The 23,354-nt window shown below is 42.7% G+C and overlaps 2 protein-coding genes across 10 annotated transcripts in view; one reads left to right on the forward strand and one right to left on the reverse strand.

Moving 5' to 3' along the window:
* Positions 1-31: 31 nt before the first annotated feature.
* On the reverse strand, positions 32-18,105 carry trak2 (trafficking protein, kinesin binding 2). Of its 4 annotated transcripts, none has more exons than XM_086036419.1 (16): positions 17,951-18,105; positions 15,522-15,654; positions 15,198-15,389; positions 9,951-10,027; positions 9,736-9,852; positions 8,510-8,725; positions 8,355-8,433; positions 6,977-7,107; positions 6,616-6,690; positions 6,395-6,532; positions 6,241-6,320; positions 5,330-5,470; positions 4,961-5,259; positions 4,453-4,884; positions 3,779-3,878; positions 32-2,360 (listed from the first exon to the last, which is right to left on the reverse strand). In XM_086036419.1, exons 2-16 carry the CDS (start codon positions 15,574-15,576, stop codon positions 1,643-1,645), a joined length of 2,850 nt encoding a protein of 949 aa, XP_085892545.1. In that variant the 5' UTR covers positions 15,577-15,654; positions 17,951-18,105; the 3' UTR covers positions 32-1,642. The 4 variants fall into 4 exon arrangements, with proteins under 4 accessions (XP_085892545.1, XP_085892535.1, XP_085892554.1 ...); XM_086036409.1 differs by lacking the exon at positions 17,951-18,105 and adding an exon at positions 11,105-11,164 and having other exon boundaries at positions 15,522-15,591; XM_086036428.1 differs by lacking the exons at positions 15,522-15,654; positions 17,951-18,105 and adding an exon at positions 11,337-11,377 and having other exon boundaries at positions 15,198-15,329.
* Positions 18,106-18,110: 5 nt separating this feature from the next.
* stradb (STE20 related adaptor beta) overlaps positions 18,111-23,354 on the forward strand; it is a 13,541-nt gene continuing 8,297 nt past the window's right edge. Inside the window, exons 1-6 of one of the 6 annotated variants that reach the window (XM_086036481.1) lie at positions 18,111-18,313; positions 18,602-18,662; positions 18,865-18,885; positions 19,152-19,218; positions 22,473-22,553; positions 23,116-23,233. In XM_086036481.1, the coding sequence (XP_085892607.1) occupies positions 19,207-19,218; positions 22,473-22,553; positions 23,116-23,233 (211 nt within the window). In that variant the 5' untranslated portion in view covers positions 18,111-18,313; positions 18,602-18,662; positions 18,865-18,885; positions 19,152-19,206. The remainder of the gene's footprint in view (positions 18,314-18,601; positions 18,663-18,864; positions 18,886-19,151; positions 19,219-22,472; positions 22,554-23,115; positions 23,234-23,354) is intronic. The other 5 variants (XM_086036509.1, XM_086036472.1, XM_086036492.1 and 2 more) reach the window with 5 other exon arrangements.

A 23,354-nucleotide genomic window follows, 5' to 3' on the forward strand; every position in this document is an offset into this window, starting at 1 on the left:
TGTGGATCTTTCCAGCAAGAACATGAGAACATTCATTTTTCCATTGCTTTATTGTTAAAAATGGGGGGAGACTAATTAACAACTATGAATTGCCAGGATACGCTATACCAGATGACATCCAACGACGATAAATCTTAAAGATATAAACAGCCTACCATCAGTCTTACAGACACCAACATTTCGTCGGTTAAAAAAAAATCTGTGAGCTAAAATACATGAAAGCCCGTATATTAAACATAAATAAATAAAAGAATGGCATGGTTTTTGGAAGAAGAATGCGACACAAAATTTGTCAACATTGTGACTGGAATCCTTTTCCCTCAATAGGTTAGTGTAAGAACAACAAACTTGAAATACAAACAACAAAGTGCAGCAACTCAGTGGAAGTCTGGACGGACTGAAAAACAAAACATGCAGATAAACACAGAGTGGCGAAAAGGCAATAGAGCAACACTTCTGGCTTCTACGTAAGGCAGCTTATACCGTAATTAAAAAAATAAAATAAAATATATCCACCACACACACACACACAATACCCAACTTTCCTGGTTTGGTTGGGACCTTCAACCAGCTCCCATGAACATGCTGGGGCCTGGAGACCTGGATGCAAGAATGTCATGCCGGCATCCAAAAATGCTGGAGAGGGGACTTTCGTCTGCCGTGAAATTTTACAAATGATGTCATGTCAGAAACAGGGTATGACTAAAATTAATCTGGCGAATGATCATCTCTCTTGTAAAAGGTCTTCTTTACTGTCAATACACGGGGTGTCCCTAAAAGTCTCCCTATCATTTGAAAGTCTAAATTTGCGGTGCATAGACTCCCTCTGGTGGTAGATGTGAGGAAAAAAAAAGATCACTCAATTAAATGTTCAAACTGTGCACTATGTTATACTGTCTTACAATAATGTTAAATACAATCCTTAGGAATAAAAACCTCTATCTTGTTTTTTATGACACTTACTACTACAGTACTATAATTTAACATTGGTCAATAGATGGCACTTAAGATAAGTACAGCATTTTTAAGATGGTTTAAAAAGTTTGGTCTAAAAACAGCCAATTCTCATGGAAATGAGCAAAAATTTTCACGATGGGGAAAAACTATGATTGAAGGGGACGTGTGCATTATTTCCCTCTACTTGAAGACAATGAAGCTGAATCCCATTTCATTTTGTTTGCCGACGAAACGGTGATTACTCAGACATTCATATTTTAATGGACGCCAATATCTTGGGCGACACCCTGTACTTCAATTCCTAAATTCATACTGAGGCCACGACTACAGAAGCCCTTGTTACAAGTCTGGATCCAAACGTGAATGAACATACAGAGACCATCATTTCTGAACTCGTCACAGCCTGGAACACATTCTCTTTCACATCCACAAAACCTTCTTTTCTCATTTAAGTGACACTATATCGACACGTACGTCCCTGTGGTATATTTATCCACAGCCTTTCAACAAGGTACCACAAGCCCACTGAGACAAAAGCTAAGGCCTTAATAACTGGAATCATGGCTAACGGGTAGCGAGAAGTTAAAAACTCAGTTCAAATCTGTTGTGCTTTAAAATCATGTCATAAAAACGGGGGGGGGGATCAGGCAAGATAAGCAGGATTTTTAAGGGGCAACGATGGATATTAGGATTCCCCTGAACATGGCGGGGTGTTCGAGGTGACTTTTGTACATCTTTGTTTGAGGTTTCCCCAAGGTGGCGGGGGGAGCGCCAGGGAGGTGGGGTGAGGTGGCGGCAAGGGCCGACCTGACGACTTCCCCGCCCGCGCGCCGATCATCGCCGGAAGGCTCTGGTTGCGCCTCAGACCGTCCAGCAGGCTCCCGCCGCCCGCCGACACGAAAGTGGCGGACGCCTGCGGGACCTTGGTAAACCCCATCTGACGCAGCCTCTCCAGAAGGCCGACGTTAAGCGGGTCCGGGGGCGGCCCGCGTGCGGAATTCTCCCGGGAGGGGCTCGGCAGGTCGGGATGCGGGGAGCGGCCTAGGTTCAAGCCATAAACGTCTCGCAGGAACAACTCCGCTGGCCTCGACGCCAGGAAATTGTCGGCCGAGTGCTGGCGGCATTCGGATCCAGGTGAGTGTGAGGGCGAGTTGGGGGGCGTGCCCGGGAGGAGGCGGAGGAGGGGCTGCGGGAGTGTGGGTCTTGCACTTAATGGGGGGGTTTCTGTGGAGACTTGTGCAGAAATGCCTCTCTCCAGAACCAACTTGGCCAAGCCACTGGCGGCCACAGGGGGGCGCCGGGAGGGAAAGGCGTCTCCCAGGCTGAGTCGGCATGGAGTCAGAGGGGTACTGGGTCCCGTCCTCATGGAGCTGGGCGTGTTGGCATTGACAGCTGACTGTGAACTATTGAGTAGAAAAAGACCACATGCATGTCACCCTTTAAATGCCATTTTAGTATGACATCACACATCATTTGAGAAACATTCAAATCTTGCTGGCGGTTTTAACACTGCATAATATTCCCGCTTTAAAGCCTTGTCTACACGTAGCCGGGTTTTTTTTAACAACCGTATACCCCCCCCCCCCCCCCCATGAGTTGGAATACACATAAAAAAACCCGCATCCACACGTAACCGCAAAAGTGCGTTTTCAAACGCACGCCAAGCCTCTAGGCGGCAGTAGTGAGACAAATACTGTCCAATCGGAAGAACCTCCGTCCTTTGACGTCACTTCTACGAAACCAAAAACACGGCGCCAAACTCTTTCGGGAGAACCGACAAAAGGTCAGAATTGCTTTTAAACATTTTACCGAGAAGCAGTGGCTTGTTGCAGACAAATAAGTAAGCAAAAAAAGCATCGAGAATGGCTATAACCAACGCAGCACCGAGTCCACGTTGACTCTAATGAAAACACAAGTCGTGCAAGTGACGTCAAAGCATTGTTGTCGCACGGCGACGACGTAAATCTCCGGCTATACCCGTCCAGACGAAAACGCGGACCAGGAGATATCCGGATATATCCGAAAATCTCCACTGCGGCCGGAGTTTTTCGTTCGCACTGAAAAAACTCCGGGGACGTGTGGGTGATAGGGCTAACCGCAGGCTTATACCCGGCGTTTTCAAAACCCCCGGCTACGTGGAGACAGAGCCTAAGAGATGATGGTCTACGGCTGGTTAACTAACCAAGTTGCGAGCAGGCAGTCTTCTAACTATTTATGACATCCTTTTTTTTGGGAAGGTAATCGGAAACTATCTAAAGCGTTCGGATATTGGATCGATGGATGGACGAATAAAATTCACATTTAGACATGAACTAAAATTGAACATATTAAAAGAAAGTTTTTGTTGTTGTTGAAAAGTATAATTCCATTTCATTTAACATTCAAATACAACATATTGGCATTTAATCTTTACTGGTTTGTTCAAATGTTTCTTTGGAAGTACAGTTTCTATTAAACTTTTATGTGCAAAACATTTTTCGTTGATTGAAGTTATTTTATTTTACAATATTCAAGGTAGTGTGTTCAAACTGTGCATAATGTTACAGTGGTTTTCAATAAAAATACTTTTTAGGAATAAAACCGCTTTCTCGCTATTGAACAATATGGCTACACAGCTATCAAATACTTCTAGAACCGAGTATTCCGATTCTCTTATTGATTCATCGAGTAATCGGATAAAAATGTAAAATATTTTAGTGTTGGCCATGATGGTGTTACTTGGAGAGCTAAGGTTTTTTTTAGGGGGTGCTTGTAAAAAGTTTGAGAAGCGCTGCTCTATAGAATCAAATACTGTAACGTGAAAATCTTGAGGCGGACTGACCTTTCAGTGACTTGTGTGACATCACAAGGGTGCAGGATGCGGCAGGTGGTGAAAGTGTAGGTGGAGAAAGTGGAGCTCTGACACTTGACTGGATTTCGGACTGCACACAAGAAATTGAAGTGAAATCCAACACAGATCTCGACTGCTGGGATTGACGGGGCAATGTTACATTCTGTCCGGCCAACCGAGCATTTATATTGTCAAGACTCCTGTAAAAATTGTTGCATTAATTGATCTGATGTTGTCAGAAAACTGGCAAATCAAAATATATCCATTCATTTATCGCAAATTATTGGCCCATTTACTTATTGTGAATGAAAATATTAGTCAAATAATCACGTTTACATATACAGTGAACCCCCATTATCCACGGGGGTATATGGACCGAGCAGACCTGCGAATAACAAAAATCTGTGTATAACTGACGATTGAGTATGAATGTACGTATGTACTGTATGTGTGTGTGTGTGTGTGTGTGCCTGTGTATTCCACAAAAAACAGGTGTTGGCTAACGCCCCCCCCCGTGTCTTCCCACCACGATAAAAAGACATATTGAAAAAGAAATTGCCAGCATCCGTCAACGCCTTGAATAAGCCGTGATTATGACGTTAGAAATACGAAGCTCACAACACTAAAAACGCAATTTGATGATCGATCTCCATGATGGTGTTTACCTGACATAGAAGTGCTCGAGTGGACTGTCGTCGTGGAAACATTTGGAGCAGAGTGAGATGATGTGCCGGACGCCTCGGCGGCAGCGGCGGACGGCGGCCGGGATGGCGAGAGAGCAGCGGCGGGAAGAGGCGTGTCTGAAATCTTTCTGTCTTTCTTCTCCACAGGCGTAGATGAGCAGCGCACTTTGAAGACAATGCCGCCTTCGTCCTCGTCTTCCTCTTTACCTCTCTCGGCTGCACCTTTCTCCAAGACGGCAGCCTCCCCCTCTCGGTGTGCTTCATCCTCCTCATCTTCCTCCATATCATTCAGCCGGTAAACGGCATCCTGGGCGAGCGGCCGGAAACCCTTGGTGACCACGCCGGGGTGCGGGTCCAGGATGGTGGCCAGGTGGGGTTTGGCCAGCTGCTGCCAATGATGGAGCGTCAGTGAGCCTGACGACAAAAAAAAGCAGAACGCGTCACAACTAACGCCAGGGCCGAGCCAAGTCCTGGCTCGCGCGACGGCTACCTTCCATGGGCTTGACAATCTGAAGTTTCTCCGGCAGGAAGGTCTTGAAGACGCCGGAGCCTATGGAGAGCTCCGAAAGATTGGAAAAGGAGGAGAACGCGCTGCCCATCGGCGAGCCGCAGCCGCTTCCCGCATCGTGAGCCTCGGCCCCAGCCAGGGTCTGCAGATTTTTCTCCCGCTCCGCCTTGAAGAACTGGTGCTCCGACAAGAAGTTCTGCCGTCGAAGCGACAGGCGACGCAGCGCTTTCGTCAGCTCGTTCCCACCCGGGAAGCCCGGCTGGCCCGGAGGCACCTCATCTCTTCGAACACAAAATTGAAATCCGTTCAAATTCAAATTGTCCGACTGGACTGACTTGCTGTATTTCATACCCCTGAGAGGAAGGGAAGGGCTGCGCGGTCATCACCAGAGAGTTTCGTCCGGAACCGGGAATCGGCGGGGTTGCCGAGTGGGGACGGGATGTTGAAGAGTTGACAGAGCGGACTGTCTGGAAGACTCGCTTCTGGGAAACCCTGGGGTGGAAGGTCCATAATATATGACTGACCAGAAAACTACACGACACAACCGTGCTGTTAAAGTGAACCATTTTAGGTTCGCTATTTGCCAATTCACCCCTTTTTTTTTTTTTTTTTGGGGGGGGGGGTAGAAGCTCAGCTATTCAGTGAAAAACGTATTCATGGTTATTGTCAAAGAAAGTCTATTAATCTGTTCTAGCATCCCCCCGCCCCAAAAATATTCTGTGCGTGTTTTTGTAAGAGTTGCTTTAAATGAATAATTTGAAATGACAACACTCTATAGTATTGTACTTCACGCAAACATAAAATCATAACATAACTAGAATGTAAAAAATTAAGTTTGTGCATCATGATTAATTCTTTGTGTGGCTGCTTTTGGTATACACGCCTTTGTGTTCAAAAATCCGTTGCTTAAAGAGTTGGAATAACGCCACACAGGTCTTATTCGTTAGTCTGTCTATGGCGTTTGCCAATATGCATTAGCATTGGCACTATGCTAGCGGACTTAAAGGCTAAGCCGTGTGTTTGTTTTAAATACACAACATGTTATATATTTTGTTTCAAATTGTGTTTTTTTGACAGTAAACTTCAACATCAATACACAGCTTGAAGAACCCTTTTTCGAAGAATTGTTGTCTGCATGTCGGCGAGGAGTTCATTTTAGCCTGGGTTGTTAGCGGAAAGAGAGTCTCCACCGCACACGCAGGTGCAAACACACACATTTGATGCTTCTTGTCTGGATTACATTTCTACAGAGCCCATCTTGCCTTTGGTCCTGAAACGCAGTCTCTTCTTCCACACATAGCTCCCTCCTCATGGTGCCTTCGATCTCCGCAGCCAGTGAATCCTGCGCATGCACGCATTCATGAGCATAATGTGGATCGTGACGGCATGTTCTTTCAAAGGGGGGTGTTCTCTCACCATGGGGTAGAGGCCATAGGAGAGATGCCGTCGCATGCCAGACGGAGACGTGTTTTTGCCGCGAAGTTCCCTGATCTCCTCCTGGGACTCGTGGAGCATCTCCACGCATTCTGCGTTCCTCTCGGCCAGCTCGTTCAACTGCATCGGCAAACGGTTTTGATTCGCCCACTCAATAAAGACATCGTCAAAAGGCGTCCGCGCAGTTGCATGAGCCGGGGTACCTCCGCTGTGAGTTGCCTCTGGGCCTCTTTGGAAGCCTGTAAGTGGATCCTCAGCTCCTCTTTCTCCAAAGCCAGCTTAAAAGCAATCGTGACAAAGCCATACAGCTTGCGTTAGCAACTACATTCAAATCAACGTGGCAATGCAGTGCGATGCTATTTGCAAATTGCAAAGGCTGCAATTTGGGCAAATTGTTTTAAAATACATGGGAAGAGGATCTTGGAAAAAAAGAATCGCATATTAAATTGCAATTGCAATATTTTGAGAGAAAAAAAAAAAAAACAGCGATTTGATTGTTTTTCAAAATCATTCAGCCCTCGTATATATGCAACACGCTGGAAACTCTTGGATTGGGTTCCTCACCTCCTTCACCCGATGTTGCAGCTCTACGATTTGGGAGAGCAACTGAGCGATCTCCTCCTGGTGTCTGAGCAGCTCCTCGTTCTTCTGGGACAGTTCATCAGTCATAGACACCATCTGGCTGTTGGACTGACCTGAGGTAACCAGAAGGCTGATGCTATCTTCACAAGTTCATGTTGTCATTGGTCTGTGCAACTTCCTGTTTACAGTTTTTTTGTTTTTTTCTTTTTACTATGTGTGACTAATCACCAACAATCAATGAATAGCACTCTTCCAAAAATAGACTAAAGCCACATTTTAAAAATGATCATCTTGTTCTGGCATTCATCGTCTACCTAACTCTTGTAAAGTGTAGGTAAAGTTCACATGGAGCCAATGAACTGTTTTAATAGAATAGTTTTCAAAGATGAGTAAATAAATGTCGATAAATTAAATGTATATATAATACTACCTTTTTTGCCCCGCGACCCTTGTGAGGATAAGCGGTATCGATAATGGTTGGATGGATACTACCTTTTTTTGGCGAAAATATGTTTTGGAAACGTCTTTTTCAAATATTTGTGAGAATTGACAGATTGATGCTGCAACAGCTACATTTACTTTTAGTTGACATTCATTATTATGTACATACTGTATTATTTATATAAAAATGGAACTCGTAAAGGGCTTAAGGGTTAAGAAATCATAGTAGCAAATAGCTATCGTACTGCGTGGGAGCTTGTACAGGCTCCCCCAAGTGGAACCCGAAAGAATCACTGCCTAAATACACTTCAGTTGTATTTAACTTTAACTTTTGAGTTTATTTTTTTCAAACATTTACTTTTTTACTTATTTATTTAGGTACATTTTTAATTCATCTTAATCTTTACGTGCAATACATTTCAATTGAATCATTTGAGTTTTCTTTTTTATTTTGCTATACATGGGTCCATCTTACCCACGACCCTTTTGAGAATAAGCAGCTCAGACAATGGATGACTATCGTAGCTCAGTGCTAATGTTTAAACTGCATAACGTTACAGTGGCTTACATTAATACTAAATATACTTTTAGAAGGAAAACATCTGTCTCCATTTTGATGAGTTTGCTATTTTAACGTTGGTCGGTATGGTGGTACTTGGGAGAGCTACTGTAAGTAAAGATAACCAGTAATAAACGGCAAACATAGTTCCCTTTAAAATTGGACAATTCTTGTCTCACTTTTGGCCCGTTCGGGATATGGAGAAACTATAAATCCAATGTATCCTTATGGGGGTAAACTCATTAACGTTTTCCATTCCAGTCATATGAATTTAACATGGAAAATCCCTTTCACGCAAAAAAACAACAAAACAACAAAATGTAAACATTTGGACACTTAAAAAAAAAAAAACAGACTCACGGAGCTCCTTGACGCAGTCGCTCACAAGTTTCTGCTCCTTCTCCTCGTAGGTGATGGTGTCCCTCTTCAGCTGGCAGGCCTGGGATACGTCGGAATGTGAATTGGCCAATTCTCCCGTCACACACAAAACGTTAATGTCCTGACTCACTACCGACCTCCGACCTCAGAGCCAGGTTCTCCTCCTCCAGCTCCTGCAGCTTACACTGCATTGACTCCAGCTGGCTGAGCGCGGCAGTGGCGGTTCCAGCGGCTAACTGAGGCTGCTTCAGTGGGGTTGATGCACTGGAGTCGCCCTCACACTCCTCTGAGGCGCTGGCTACCATGCGCAGCAACTCATCCTTCTTACTGAGCTCATGCTGCAGCTGGTGAACCTGGTCATAAGAATATGTTTGGCATTGAGACGATCACAAAAAAATATGGCACCCCCGGACACTGGACTGGTCAAGCGCTGGCTCATGATACAGTGTTCCAAATCCTAATTTAGGATTTACGTTACAGTGCATGGCAAAATGATTAGCCTCCTTAATGAATTTAAAGAAGACCACTATTTTCTTGAATGACTTAACCACAATCTAAATAAGTCTTTTGGAGGCAATTCTTGCATTATCAAGCGACATACAGCCATGTGCTATTTTAATTAATTAATTAACTGTGGAAAACATTTTGAAAGGATTTATCTTGGAGACATTTTCCCATAACATGAAAAACATGGCATATGAACAGGGGTGTGTAGACTTTTTATATCCACTGTACATATTTTGATTGTTGCTGTTGAATGATTTGTTGTTCCAGACATAATTCATGTACTTTTACAAAATTATGATTTATTGTGATGTGTGCGGGCGGGTGTGTAATAATTGGTCAGCGAGTGAGTTAACATTGAGTGAGGTATTTGTTTTGAAATACAGTACTAAGGAATCAAAATGACAGGAATACTTTTTGTATTTAATTAAAGTGGAACTCAACGCAAACATATTTTTTTCAAGAATATGTTCTATGCAGGCCCACTAGTTGAAACAGGGCATTCTGATAAATATTGCGTTTGTGGAATACGTTTTAATGCACTCATTTTTAGCCATCTCCGGGGGCGGCCATTTTGTCTTCTGTCGACTGAAAATGACACCGCGACAGCTCACAACGACCAATCGCAGCTCAGATTCAGAAAACAGGTCAGCCGTTGGTCGTTGTGAGCAGTTGTGATGTCATCTTCAGTCAACAAAAGACAAAATGGCCGCACCCAGAGATGGCTAAAAATGAGTGGATTAACACTTATTTCACACACGCAACATTTATCAGAATGCCCTGTTTCAACTAGTGGGCCTGCTGGGAACATATTCTTGAAAAAAATGGGTTGACTTCCGCTTTAAGCATTTAAAGCTACCTGGTCCAGGGTCTGTGCTAGCTGCTCCTCCACAGCCTCATTGCGCTCTTGCAGCAGGTGGTTCCTCTGCAGAAGCGACTGTCCGATCCGAGCTGCCAGCTCCAGGTCTCTGTCACGCTGGCCGGTGATAACAAAAGACACAGTATCAAGGATCCTGATGATCTGATGTGGCCACGGGCGGGAACCGAAATGGCCGCGCGCGGTACGATACCAACCTCAGCCAGTAGGTGAGTGACCACTTCCATGTCGTTGTACGTCTTGGTCATCTGCTCCACGCGATCAGAACTGAGGACTGACGATTACATGACGATCATTTCGAGGAACGCCCAAGAAAATGGCACAGACATGTCATGTAGATTGTGCATGCAACGTGTATGCATTCAGGAAAATCCCACAAGAACTAAGAGACACACACACACACACACACACTTGTGTAACATGTCAGCTTGCAAGAAAGATTTGACCACAAGCAACATCGCTTAGCCAGTCACGGAAAAATAATGACATACATTGTCGACTTTGTGGTATTTGAAGATTGGTCAAATCTTGAATAATATGTACTGTATACCCAATGTTTTAAGCGGTGCCGAACGATAGTCAGTAAGTTCTTTTAATAGAAATAAAGGATATTAAACGCACTGAATCCTGATGTATACTCTCATTTTCTAAAGTCAAAAATACGGTAATTTTCCACACTTCAACTAGGGGTACAACAGATTTAGGTCACTGATAAACAGTGTTAACATTTCAAAGAATTAGTATTACTATATCAAATTTGAATTAGTGTCATGGAATGTGTTGTTGTGTGTGCGCGTCCCTTTTAAAAAAAAGCGATGCGGTGTTACGATTCCGGCAGTAGAGTGACAAGTGTAATAGCTCAATCTGAGGTTTTTGACAGCAAAATGCAGCTAAAGATCATAACCCTATAATTGAAATTTGCCATTGGAGGGGTGGTGATGTTGATGACATCCAAGATAGGCTACCAAAAGAAAAAAAAAAAAAAAATCCACTCCATCTGTGCGGTCTGGTACCAAGTGCCAAAGTGGTTGGGGGGCCCCTGCCGTATGCTGGAATATTTCAACCACCCAATATCTTATCAATGCAGTAAATGATCAATTAAGTGGTAATCGTCCTCATTTTCAAGGAAAGGAAATTCCTTCAAATAGCCATCGAATACATGGCCATGTACCCGTAGAGTAGTTGCTAGTGGTCATCTTGTGACACGTTACACGGAACTACTACAACACCGGACTCATTGGACAACTTGTGAAAACAAAAATCGAGAACCAACTAGAAATGCAGAAGTGGCAGCCGCACTGAAGTCCCCTACGTCAAGCTAATTAGCTAACCAGATAGGTCAGAACGATACCTTTGGAGAAGTGGTGGGAAGCAGAGTGTGAATGAGAAGGGTGCTCCAAAGAGAGATATGCTACAGTGAGAGATATCCAAAAAAAAAAAAGAAAAAAAGAAAAGAGGGGCGGGGGGGAAAAAAGAGAAGAGTGCTAAAAATATTGCAGCAGAGCAGAGAGTAAGTGGAAACTCCATAAATGCAGGTAACACGTTAGTTCTACGTGTTGATTGGTTAGGTCTAAATTGAGCACCTGAGTGTACGTCACCAGCTGTGTACCATTCTGCCTTTTACCTGTTTGAAGAGAAGATGCAGTTCTATTCAGTCAGCCGGGAGACCGATAGACCAGCTTATTGAACGCATGCAGGGCTCTAGACTGAGACCAATTAGGGTGCCCAGGCAAGCTAATTTCTCAATTGGTGGGCCTAAAAAAAAAAAAAAAAATTGGAGATTGCACAGGTGCGAGCATCCTTTCGAGGGCTGGGAGAGGAAGGTATTAGTGACTCTCAATACTTCTGTATCAAATGTTTCATCTTTGCAAGTGTATTTTTGGTGAGCAGAGCCTGAGTTGGTTATTGTTATATTTTATCTAAGATATTCTATTTATTGCTCTCCATTTCATTGCCAATGTTCAGTATGCTTGAGAATCAAAAGTAATTCGTAAAAAGGTGCAAGATGCTCCTGATCATGATATCGGGAGCCTAAAAAACAACGTCAACGATATTATTGTTAATCATGACCGTTTTTTTTGGTTGAAATATATTGGTCTAAAAAAAATGTGTTATTGGGACAGGCCGAGATGAGGGACCTAAATTCATCAGAAATAGAGTGGAAATAGCTGCGGATGATAAGATCATTAGAACGACTGACAACTTCAATAAATAAATAAATTTTAGTTCATCATTGACCATTCAATGGTGCCTAAAGAGACAGGCAGCAATTTTGATTAAAAAAAAAAAAAAAGAGTGAACCTATAAAACTATGGTGTTGAATGTGATCAAGTGGAAAATTTGGGTGCGCCTAGAACTTTTGTGCTGGTGCGTCAAAGGAAAAAAAAGTTGGGCGCACCAGCACAACCAGTGCAAAATGGTAGTCTAGAGCCCTGTGTGTGCTTCATATTCATTTGGAGAATGAAATATCTCCACAGTACAGCGAAGCATTTTTCAAGCGAAGCAGATGGCGCTGTAATCCGAGGCCAACTCTGACCTCTGAGCGTAAACACAGAACCGCAACCAAGCTCAGTGCAAAAACAACTGGCTGCCATCTTTGTCACACATGATGGTTAACCTTCCTTCTTCCGTGGGGACCTAATGCTTTGACTTGAATAAATCGGTTTAGTTATCGCAGTGAATATCTTCTGATTCTGTTCGATTTAAGTGAATGTTTTTCCTGCCTATTTGTGTTACTCTTTGGGTTTGATCATACTGCATCAACAACTTTCCCCTTCAAGAAAGCATTGTGCGTTCTGATAGTGGGAACGGACCAGAAGATACTTCCGCATTCGGGTATTATTTTTTTTCCACTTGGGGTCGCCATCCTCACATTCTGGTTTGGGATCTGTGAATTTGAGTGTGTATGGCTTCAAAAGGCAGGGCTTGGCCTGGTGAGTGTTGTAGGCATCAGCGAATCCAAAGTGGGCGAGTTGCGGCCATCGGCAGCACGTGTATGAATGCTCTTAGTCCTACAAACTAGTGCGTCCGACTGCAGTAACATTCGTCTATGTGGAAAAAATGATCATTGCAAATTCAAGGCAGAGATTTTGCTTTCATTTTTTTTTTTTGGTCATCCAATGATTCAAGTTATTTGATTAATCGTTGCAGTAATCATTACCTCAATCTTTAGCTCAGTCCGATCCAAAACAACACTGCCACTGAAGAGAGCTCGTTATTTTCTTGGGGGGAAATGGGTCTTGAAGGAGCATAAATGTATGCAATTGGAAGATAATTTATAGACCATCTGATCTGCATGTCTTGTGAAAGCATGTACATTAAGTATTCTAAGCAGGACGTTGAAAAGAAAAACTGTGACATTGCAAAAGGAAGAAGTAACGGTGAATTCAAGCATTCACGCAAACAGGCATTTCCTGTTTTTCAAGGATTTGACTATGATTGAAACCGCTACACACACACACACACACACACACACACAATTCCAAATCCCACGACTCCTTCGCAGCTGCAAGGGAGTCACTGAGTAGAAACCCCCCACTCCCAGTTCGCCTCAATCTGTCTCCCACAGGCAGACGACAGGCACCGTCCTGCTACTGTCATTGAAGGCGAGACAGCAGCGGGACGACTTTGTCTCCCCATTCCGCGTGACTAAAAAAAAAAAAGGCTTAAAAAGAGCAACAGCTTTACAGTGTAAAACGGGATCACGTCAAAGCCAACATGTGACGTCCACGTGCACGATCAGAGCCACTGTAATTCCCTGTGATTGGAATTAAAGAGGATATACTGTACATCGAGTAAAACGAGGGGCCTCACGCGTCCAGTGGACGTACACAGACACGCACGCGTGCGCACACACGCACACAAACACACGCATTCCTGTACTTCCCTAATATAGTGGCATCAGAACGGATTTATTTTTAGCTGCATCCGCCTGCCAGGGTTATGTTTAACTATGTTTGGGATAGTTGTAAACCTATTTTCTAAAGCAACATGTTTTAAGTGTGTCACAAAGTGTATACAAGCATTGCACAATATCACTAATGTAGTCTGTTTTTCATATGAACTCTTGAATGGGGGAAAAAAAAAAATCATGTCACCTATAACAAACCTGAGATGTAGGCAGGTTTTTGTTCAATTAGTATATTGAATTTGCTGAGCATAATTTGATACCCATACAGCCATGGAAAAAAATTATACATTTGTACTAGTGGTGTCAATTAAATGCGCTATTAACGGCGCTAACGCAACCCCCTTTTGACGCCGTCAATTTTTTTAGCGCCTGATTATGGTTTCCATGGCAACCAGCGGCTGCTATTGACCATGATCCACATAAAAAAATAAATAAAATCTTATAGGGTAGAGGAGGGGTTACATCTGCTTCAAATTATTGACGAGTCTGAGGAGGAATTTAGTTCCCCTGCCCCGGTGATAGTCGTAACGTTGTTGGTAGTGCAACCCTTAAAAGTTTTTCTACCTTATCTTCGGAGGCCGTAGTATGGCGGGTTACAATATAGGTTTGAGTCTATGTATTTCTTTTGGAGTCTTCCTCGCTAAAGACCACCGACACGGCAGGACAGTGTTTTGTTGCGTCTTTATTCAGACATGTACAGCCTCGCTCTAATTCACCTCTCTCTCTTTTCTTCTTTGCTCAGGAAATGCGCCGTCACTCAAAAAAAGACCAAATACTTAAGCAGAATAAAAATAAATAAATATACACTCACAAAACAATATTGCAGCATGTTAGAAAAATGATAAATACAAAATAATGCATGCAAGCCCAAAAGTAGTTGAAAAAAATGAAACAATGAATTGGCAACTAAATGATGTGTTACGGTCTAAATCATGTGTTACAGTGGCTCAGGTTGAGAAAACAGGGGGGCTGTGATTGGTCGTTACCTGAGCCCTGAGCAACTGTGATGTCATTTTCAGTCAACAGAAGTGACAAAATGGCCGCCCCAGAGATGGCTAAAAACGGGTGGATTAACTCTTATTACGCAATTGCAATATTTATCAGACTGCCTTGTTTCAACTAGTGGGCCTGCATAGAACGTATTCTTGGAAAAAAATATGTTTGGGTTGACTTCCCTCTTTAATAAAGCATTTGCATAAGAAAATCTCTTATCGATGTTAAGGGTATTAAAATTCGATTAAAATAAATGGGACAGAAAAATCAACAGATTTTTTTTTTTTTTTACAATAAATAAAATGCGTGATCAACTGATGAGTTAACTATGAAAAAAAATGATCACGATTAAATATATTAATTGCTCGACAGCACTAATTTATACATATAAAGATGATTTCAGATATCATTGTTTTGATTAAGGCATGGCACTGTACTATACATTTAATCTTTAAGAAGTGCTTTTTTGTGTTTATTTTTTTTTTAAAGAATATTCATTTTTCCCTCACATGAAATGATTTTGAAACGCAGACACACTTACCCATGTAGCGGAAAGTCTCCTCTGCCAGCATGGGGGAGACTGCGTTGTGCTGGGCGGAGCCTTCATCGGGAGAGCCAGTTGGGGAAACCACCCAGTCCTGACTGTCGGACAAGTAGAACGACCCTGATTCCACCGAAGCAGAACCCACTGAGCCGGAGCCGTAGCGCCTGCTGCTGCTCCCCAGGCCCTCATCTGTGCGGCACCGGAAATGATGTCAGGATATGATATCAGCAATAGTAACTTTACGTGCTTTTTCAATCTTATAGCGCTATCTTGTAGCGCCAGACCCAAAGATGCCGATAGAAAATTCTAGTATGCACGCACCTGTCTCGGTGCTGGACTCCTTCTTTTCCACGGCTCGCGGTTTGACTTCAAACATGTTAGGAGGAGGGGGGTGGTGTGGGGGTCACATCACATCCTGCCCCAAAAGTGGTGGATGGTGGCCTCACACCGTTATCTGCAGAAAGGGGTGGTGAAGAAGGAAAAAAAGAAACCCTCCTTTAAATGCCACAGTGCGTTATGCAGTCTTTTTTTGCATTTCAACTCAGAATGGTAGAGAAAATACAACTTGGTTCATTTTTATCAAGAAAACATTTTGTTCCATCACTTGGGCTCTACTATTGCTTGTTTCATTGATATGCACACACTGCTGTTTAAGGTCCTTCCATTCGAGATGCACCAATACCACTTGTCATTACTGAGATTTTAACATCCAAAGTTCCCCAAGGCATATTTTTCAAACATTCTTGCCACGCATCACACTTAAATGTAGCCTGTAACACAAGGCATTTCAGTTATGTCGTGTCTCAGCCTAAACACAAGAGGGCACAATATAAAAGAGGCGAAGAAGAGATAGAAGCGGAACGTAGGCCCGATCCCGATACCCACACTTGCACCCCTCAACTGCACGCTCTCGTCGAGGCTGCGAGTGTGTAGGGTGTCCCGATTCTCAGAAGGGCTCCGCTCAAGTTCACCGTACAAGCATGAGTTCATAAAATAAAATGAATGAAAACTAGCAGGAAAAAGACTAAAAGGGAACTTTTAAAATAAATGAAGATGGATTGGAATTACAGAAATGGGTGAGCGTTATATTGAATAGGCTTTCTTCTTTTGAAGAGATGTATTTTAAATTCAGACTTGAAATGAGGGAATGAATAAGAATAAGAAGAAGGCCTTTATTGACCCCACAGTGGGGAAATTTTCATCCTTACAGCAGCAAAGATATAGAATCAATGTTCCGCTCCCCATTGTGGTTAGACGGGTAGATGGGACAGACGAGTGTAATGATGAGGAGGATGTGAGAGTGCGGGAAGGATAGGTGAGATGGAGGAGGTCAGACAGACATGGGGGGGGGGGAGAGGTTGCGCGACAGCAGGACTTTGAACTGGATACGATGGAGATGATGCAGGCAGCTGAAATACAGGCCTGCTTCTTGAGAATACCACAACTCAGTATGACAGGTCGGCTCAAGTGATACTTTGTTAAAAACAAAGGTGCCATCCCAGAAGAATAAAGTGAAAGCGACTCCAATGCTGTGCATGCTAGCCTTCGGGCAAAACAACTGCCAGCGTTGTTGACCTTGTGGCCAGGCACGAGCGCGCACACACAGTAAAGCACGCGCACAAAAACACACGCGTCTGTGTGAGCACGAGAGAGACGGACAGAGAGAGATAGCAAATCCTTGGGGAAAGCTGCCTCGGCTTACATAAGAGAAGGGTGCCTGAAAGTGTTTGGCAGATTGATGTGATGCACACAACACTGCAGCCATGTCGTGCGTGTGACCCATCAATAGCATCTGAATAGTTGCACGCATCAGAAACCTCAATGCACATTAGTGTTGGCACATACTATAAACCAGGGGTCGCCAACATGTTGCCTGTAGGCACCAGGTCGCTACCAAGGACATGAGTGGCATGCAGGCCTGTTCTAAAAATAGCTCGTCAGTGACGGGGCATTGTGATTTACTCGGAATGTTGTCGAAATGGTCATTGGAAAATGGAAACACTTGCAGAGATTTCCATAAAAAAATAGCTGTTTCTTACCTATCCCATTAATTATTCATTCATTCATTTCCCAAAACCGCTTATTAATAATAACAAAATTAAAGGTTATTAGAGAAAGTTCCGTTTTTCAAAAGTGAGCGCGTGTCTATGAGTGTGTGAGGTCATCCCGTGAGTCACATTCAGACAGACATTTGCTTCAATTGCAGCCATTTTCATTTGATTTCCCACGTTGTTTCCAATTTGGGCTGTATTCAAAACCAACATTTCTCCTTGAGCTGGTATTTCTCTTGGTGTTGATGAAGTATCCACTATCCATCATTGCTGAATTTGCGTAGGAGGCGGAACTCACAAAACCCACATTAAAGTGATCTTAGAAATCACGAAAACTCGTTCATTACAGTACCACAGTGCACATAACCTAACAGATGACCATGAATGTAAAAAAATAAGCTATTGAACTATTAAACGCAATGACGCTAGCCCGTCGCTAGCCACTGTCCTCGCTAACCCATTGGCGTATGGCGACGCTTTTCGGTGCGGATATCCTAGTTAGATTAATTGATGTAGATTAAGATGCTAACCCCCCGTCAAATGTATGCAATTATCGTTTTTATGAATTAGAGATCGACAGAGAAGATTTTCGCCCGGATGGGCGATGGTGACAGCTTAATTTGAGCGCATGCAAATGAGTACTTCCGCTCGGAGAACAAGCATCTCGACCTCTTAAATATCACTTAAAAGCGGCCTTACCCTTTGTCGATATTATTCCACCACATGAGGAATTCCGGTGAAACGTGCCGGGAAGTGACCAGGAACGTCTCTCTCTTACGACAAGAATCGCCAAACACCGAGAGAGGAAGTGGGGGCGGAGCGGGGGAAAGCTACGACAACAAACTGCGACGGTGGACAATAAGATGTCATCACCACCCGACAGACAGTCATCTGTGTTAAATTAAAAGTCTTGCACAATATACCCTCCTTCGTGCTTAAAATGTTGACTGTATGCAATTTGGTCACGGCCTGATTGATGTGATTTGAAAATGTGTTGGCGGAAACATTTTCTGCATAGTTTTTTACGTAAATCCGTCGAAGACCCCCAGCTGTGGCGACAAGGTAAGGAAGGACATATACTGCACTGTACACTTTTGTAAACAATTATACCTCGAGGCAGGTGTGTTTAGAAAAAAAAATATTCATGGGGCCGCGTCTCTTCACGTGGTTTATTATCATGTCCGAAAAAACATAACATGCTGCTAATCAACACAAGTCAAACTAAGTTCAGTAGTTTTGTTTTTGTTGTTGGTGTGTGGCGAGGTTGCTTTGTTTGTATTATCTCATGTGATCAAATTGATCCTACAGGGATACGGACTTAATTGTATATATTTACATCTAATGTTGCAGTCTACCTAGCCGCTGAGTTGACAATCTTGGCCGGTTCCTCCAGGTCAGCTGATACTTGCAGGTAAGATGGAAGCTGAATAGTAGAGCCCGAGGTTATTGGTTTTTTTTGTTTTTTTTACGATTTCTGGTTTTATCAAAATCGAATCAATGTGAAATAACCACCTGGATACAAGTCTGGAAAAGGAAAATGATTAAGTGCAACCAACTTCCATAAATACAGATTTGATTTGTCAAAAATGCCAACAGATGTTTTTGCATTTTAGGCTGTGATGTTTTCAGTGGAGGTGAGTTAATTATTAATACATTTCTGGACAAACATTCTATCAAGAACACATTGGACATTCAATGTGGCAAGAATCTGGAGATTGTCGCTTCATTTCTCACTGTTTTTGTAATTCATTAAATGTTAAATTGTCTTTCACTTATATAGTAGCACCTTTCTACAGTCAAGGTACTCAAACTTGGTGATAGCTGACAGCTGTGTGTTTGAGGTCGGATGGATTCCATCTGCCTAGCTAAAAGTGTGTCTCTCTCCAACGGTCTTCTGCAGCTCTTGGGTGGATGAATGCCAAAACCTGTAATCTGAGCGGCGCCTCAAAGACTCCATGTCTTTCTTGGTAAGACTTTTGTGAAGCATGGCCAAATTGATCCTCTGAAATTCTGGACTGTATTCTACACTCATATTTCATACAAATGTATACCTTTGACATTTGCATCTCTTTTGTGGGAAATGAAATATGTTCGTTTTTACCCAGATAAAATGTGTATTTGACTCAAATTTTGGTCGACATCTATATCAGTCAGTAGTACATCACAAAAATATTCCTTACTCCTGGCATGTGAAACAAGTAAACAGAGCATGAAAGTTGTTAGGGATGAAACGTTTTATGATTATAATAACAAACCATTTCTAATTTTTGATAGTTGGTTGTAAAACTGCTGTTGCTGTTTATTCTTCCCAATATGATAGAAGTGCGTGGTGTTGTTGATTTCACATAATCAAGATTAAACTTCCTCTTGGCGCACTTTTTGTTGTAGCAATATTGTCTGTTATTCGGGACGGGCATTTTCAAATTGGGGCATAGACATCCATTTGCCTCTTGCGTAATCCGACACATCTCCTTAACGTAGAGATGTCGCTTGTGGACTATTGCTGAAGTTGCTGGATGTTGGCAAGAAGTGTTGGAACGGTACACACTGATCCAAAGCCGATGTGCAATCATCTGATTGCAGGGATTTTGAGCCCGTGCAAACTCTGTGACTGACAACTTTTGAATAAACCGTGATGCGGTGGTCCTGCACTGGCATAGTTACGCTTGTCCTTCTGGGTGTGCTGCCAAATTGATGTTATTTTACAAAATATCAGTCCTCTCATCCCATGCACTCGATTAAGGTTTCCTCTGGCCGAAGCAGCAAAACAGCCTCACGGCATTATGCTCCCGGCGTTTTGCTTTACACTGGAATCCACATTTTTACGGTTGAAGGCTTCTCCAAAAAAGACAAGCATGCATATGGCCCAAGCAGTTCAACTTTGGTTTCATCGGGTCAAAGGTCCAACTTCCAAAAACTCATTCCAATGTTTCAGCTTTTCTTCAGGCAGGCTTTGATCTGCCGCTGTGAGTGCAAAGGTGTTTTTTCGAGGACGATGACCATGAAGTCCACCGTGATGAATAGTCCTTACCGGTACGATACAGTCAAACATCAAGTCCAGTTCGGAGAAAAAAAAAAAAAGCATCAAGTACCATCCAGTAACAACCGTTGTTTTAGACTGTAACAGCTTCTTGTTGACATTCCTATTTTTCTCTCCACAGTTTTGGAAATCTTTAGTTTTCGAGTCAGCCATGACCACGTTTGTTTCTGACAGACTTTACTTCTCTGGATTTTGCGATGATGTAACACATCTGTCGTCCACACTGGGAACTGCTTTGAAATGGCAGAGCAGAAGCTATTGCAGTGCATCAGCTGTGCATGCCTTTCATGAATACTAACTGGCCGGTTTAGAAATAAAAATATTTTTGTTAGAAATAAAAGCGCACCACAATTTCTGTACTTCTAAGGGTTAAAAAAAAATAAATAAATATGCATTACAATTACTGCTAAGTGTATCAATTCATGCATGCTCGAGGTAACCGTAAGTATCCTTTTAACTCCACTCATGAAAACGTGGAAAAACTATTGCATTAAGTCATCTTTTTGTTAACTACATTTTTACAGAGCTTCTTAAAGACATTCTCTAAACCAGCGGTCACCAACGTGGTGGTTAGTTCTAAAAATAGTTCACCAATAATGGTACAATTGTGATTTCCCAGGAATGTTGTGTAGTGACCATTTGAAAATGTGAGCACTGGCTGATATTTATAGAAACAAAATGTTGCATAGAAATATTTGTGTTAATTAAATGTTATTAGAAATCATTAACATGATCAGTGTCTTCCCATGAATGAATATCATTACTTGCTCATTGTAAAATAATAATAACTACTGGCCAACCGATATGGATTTTATTTTTGCCTGATGCTCATTCCGATATTTGTCTAAAATTCAGACAACTGATTGATTGTGCAATTAATAAAAAAACAAAAAAATGAAATATAAAAAAAGAAATAAAATCTTTTTTCACGCTAACAAGATACAGTATGACATACAGGCAGAACATTGAATTTTTTATTTTTTTCAATTCTTTGCCTTTAGTATGTTCAATTTTACGACAGAGAGAAAAAAATGGCAAAAATTGGCTGATTTTCCACATACAGTATATTTGGGGGGGAAGTTTGAAAGTCATTATCTTTGTCTTATGTTGTAGTGTGTTAATATGTACAAAAATAAATAAAAATAATTTGTTGGGTTTTTTTTCACAGATTTTTTGCCTATTTTAAAAGAGCTAATATCGGACAATTAAATAGGTCAGGCCCTAATAATACCATTATTAAAGTGTATGGGACTATTTTTTTCAATAAATAATAAAATGTCTCGAATTGATACACATTAACCAAGCATTTCCTTGATTTAGCATTACGCTTTGAAAATCTTCCGTGCGGGCGAAATGGTGAACAAGGCGGATATGACGTCATCGAGCCACATCTCTGTCTTGCCGACTGTGAAGTGCGCTCGTCGTGGTTTTTCTTCTGATTCATTTCATGTCCTCTTTAATTTGACCAATAAAAACAAACAACCAAAACTTACCGGCAACTTGTCATCGCCATTTTCAGAGTCTGAAGACGACACGGCTGGGCCATTGACGTCACGCGCGCATTGGGTCGAACGGCCAGTGGGTGGACCCAGCTCACGAAAATATCGAGTATTCTGCATTTTTTTTTTTAGGCTTTTTCATTTTCATTTTTACCAAAGTAATCATTGCAATCTCATTATTTGTACTTGTACCGGTACTCCTTAAAAAGTTTTTACAGTAGCTTTTTTTTTTTTTGTGTCCCTTCACTTCAAAGGTAATTTGAAGTTAACACATTTTTTTTTTTTTAATTTTAGGGGGTGTGTATCAAACTGGCATCCCTTTGCATTAATCAATTCCCACAGAATTAGCTCTCATCTTAAAAAAGATTGCTGACCCCTCCTCTCAACGATATCACATGAGTAGCATACGGGAAGACTCCAGCGTTGTTTATTGATCTTTTCGCCAATACCAAGACAGTATCTCGAAATAAGAATGGTTCTGCGCCTTTTTCGATCACTCGTGTCGCTCAGCACTCACCCCACACTGCTTGTATCACATGCCAGAAGCTTCTCCGTATCGCCCCCCCCCTCCCCCTCCCTGCATGCCAGACACCTCCCCTAGGCTCCGCCTCCTTGTCCACCTTTCCTTTCCCCGTTGCCGGGTGTCTCACCTGTGCTTGCCTCCCCGCTCCTCCTTCACCAGGACTGCTCCTGCATCTCCCACACTCAGGTCCAGCCCATGGACATAGAGGAGTGCTATGAGGACACCGGTCAGCATCTCTTGGTCAGTAGCACTGGGACGGACAGAAAGACGCTTGGCAGACGTTATGGCTTGTAATTCCAAATTCAGATAGCTGACCCGTGGAAGCACAAGTACACGTTTGTCCTGGTGTAGTCGGCCGTCTTTCTCGATTTTATCTCGATGCGTATGCATGCAGGAAAAGGAAAGTCACGTCCGTAACTACGCTTCTATGAATCCCGAATGACCGCCAGGGCATCCTGTCACTCGGGAATCCTCGTGTTCTCGCGAGAAGATTCCGTAGGAAAACGAACCTCTGGTGACAGCGCAACTTAAACGCGGCCGGTGTCATCCGGGTGACACAAGTGACTCATTCGGTATGCATACTCGAGCTGCGCATGCGCGAAGGGAATATTCAGTGCTTTAAGCACCGCCCCCTGGCAGTCAGTAGGGATGAAATAGAACGCGGGTTGTGCCCGCGTTTACAAAAATAGACATAAAACCGCATAGGGTAGCATTACACGCACAATGTTAATTGAGTATTGAGTATTTTTCACAGTTTGAGTTCCTTTTCATCTGATCTGTGGAATGATGCGTTTTGCCGCAGGGCTCTGCGAGCACCCCTCGACACCCGAAAGTGGGATGCGGCGGCGACGACGACATTGCAGCATTGTCGGCAGAGCCTGCCCATTACAAGTTCCTTGTTGAGCTGGGTGAGAGAACCGGTGATGAACTTATTATTATTATTTTTTTAACTTTTATTATTATTATTTTTCTTTTTTACTTTTACTGAACCAGATAAAAGACCAGTTGAGACAAGGACTTAGAGTCTTTCCAATGGTGATC

Source organism: Filicampus tigris, chromosome 1 (assembly GCF_054856515.1).
Source record: "Filicampus tigris isolate MCC_2025a chromosome 1, RoL_Ftig_1.0, whole genome shotgun sequence".
Lineage (NCBI taxonomy): Eukaryota > Metazoa > Chordata > Actinopteri > Syngnathiformes > Syngnathidae > Filicampus > Filicampus tigris.

Coding starts and splice junctions, on each gene's coding strand:
- trak2 (XM_086036409.1), bottom strand. CDS start 15,576: ATGTTTGAAGTCAAACCGCGAGCCGTGGAAAAGAAGGAGTCCAGCACC. Junction 11,165..15,197: donor GGAGACTTTCCGCTACATGG/GTAAGTGTGTCT, acceptor CTCTCACTGTAG/CATATCTCTCTTTGGAGCAC. Junction 6,533..6,615: donor AGAGGCAACTCACAGCGGAG/GTACCCCGGCTC, acceptor TTGCCGATGCAG/TTGAACGAGCTGGCCGAGAG.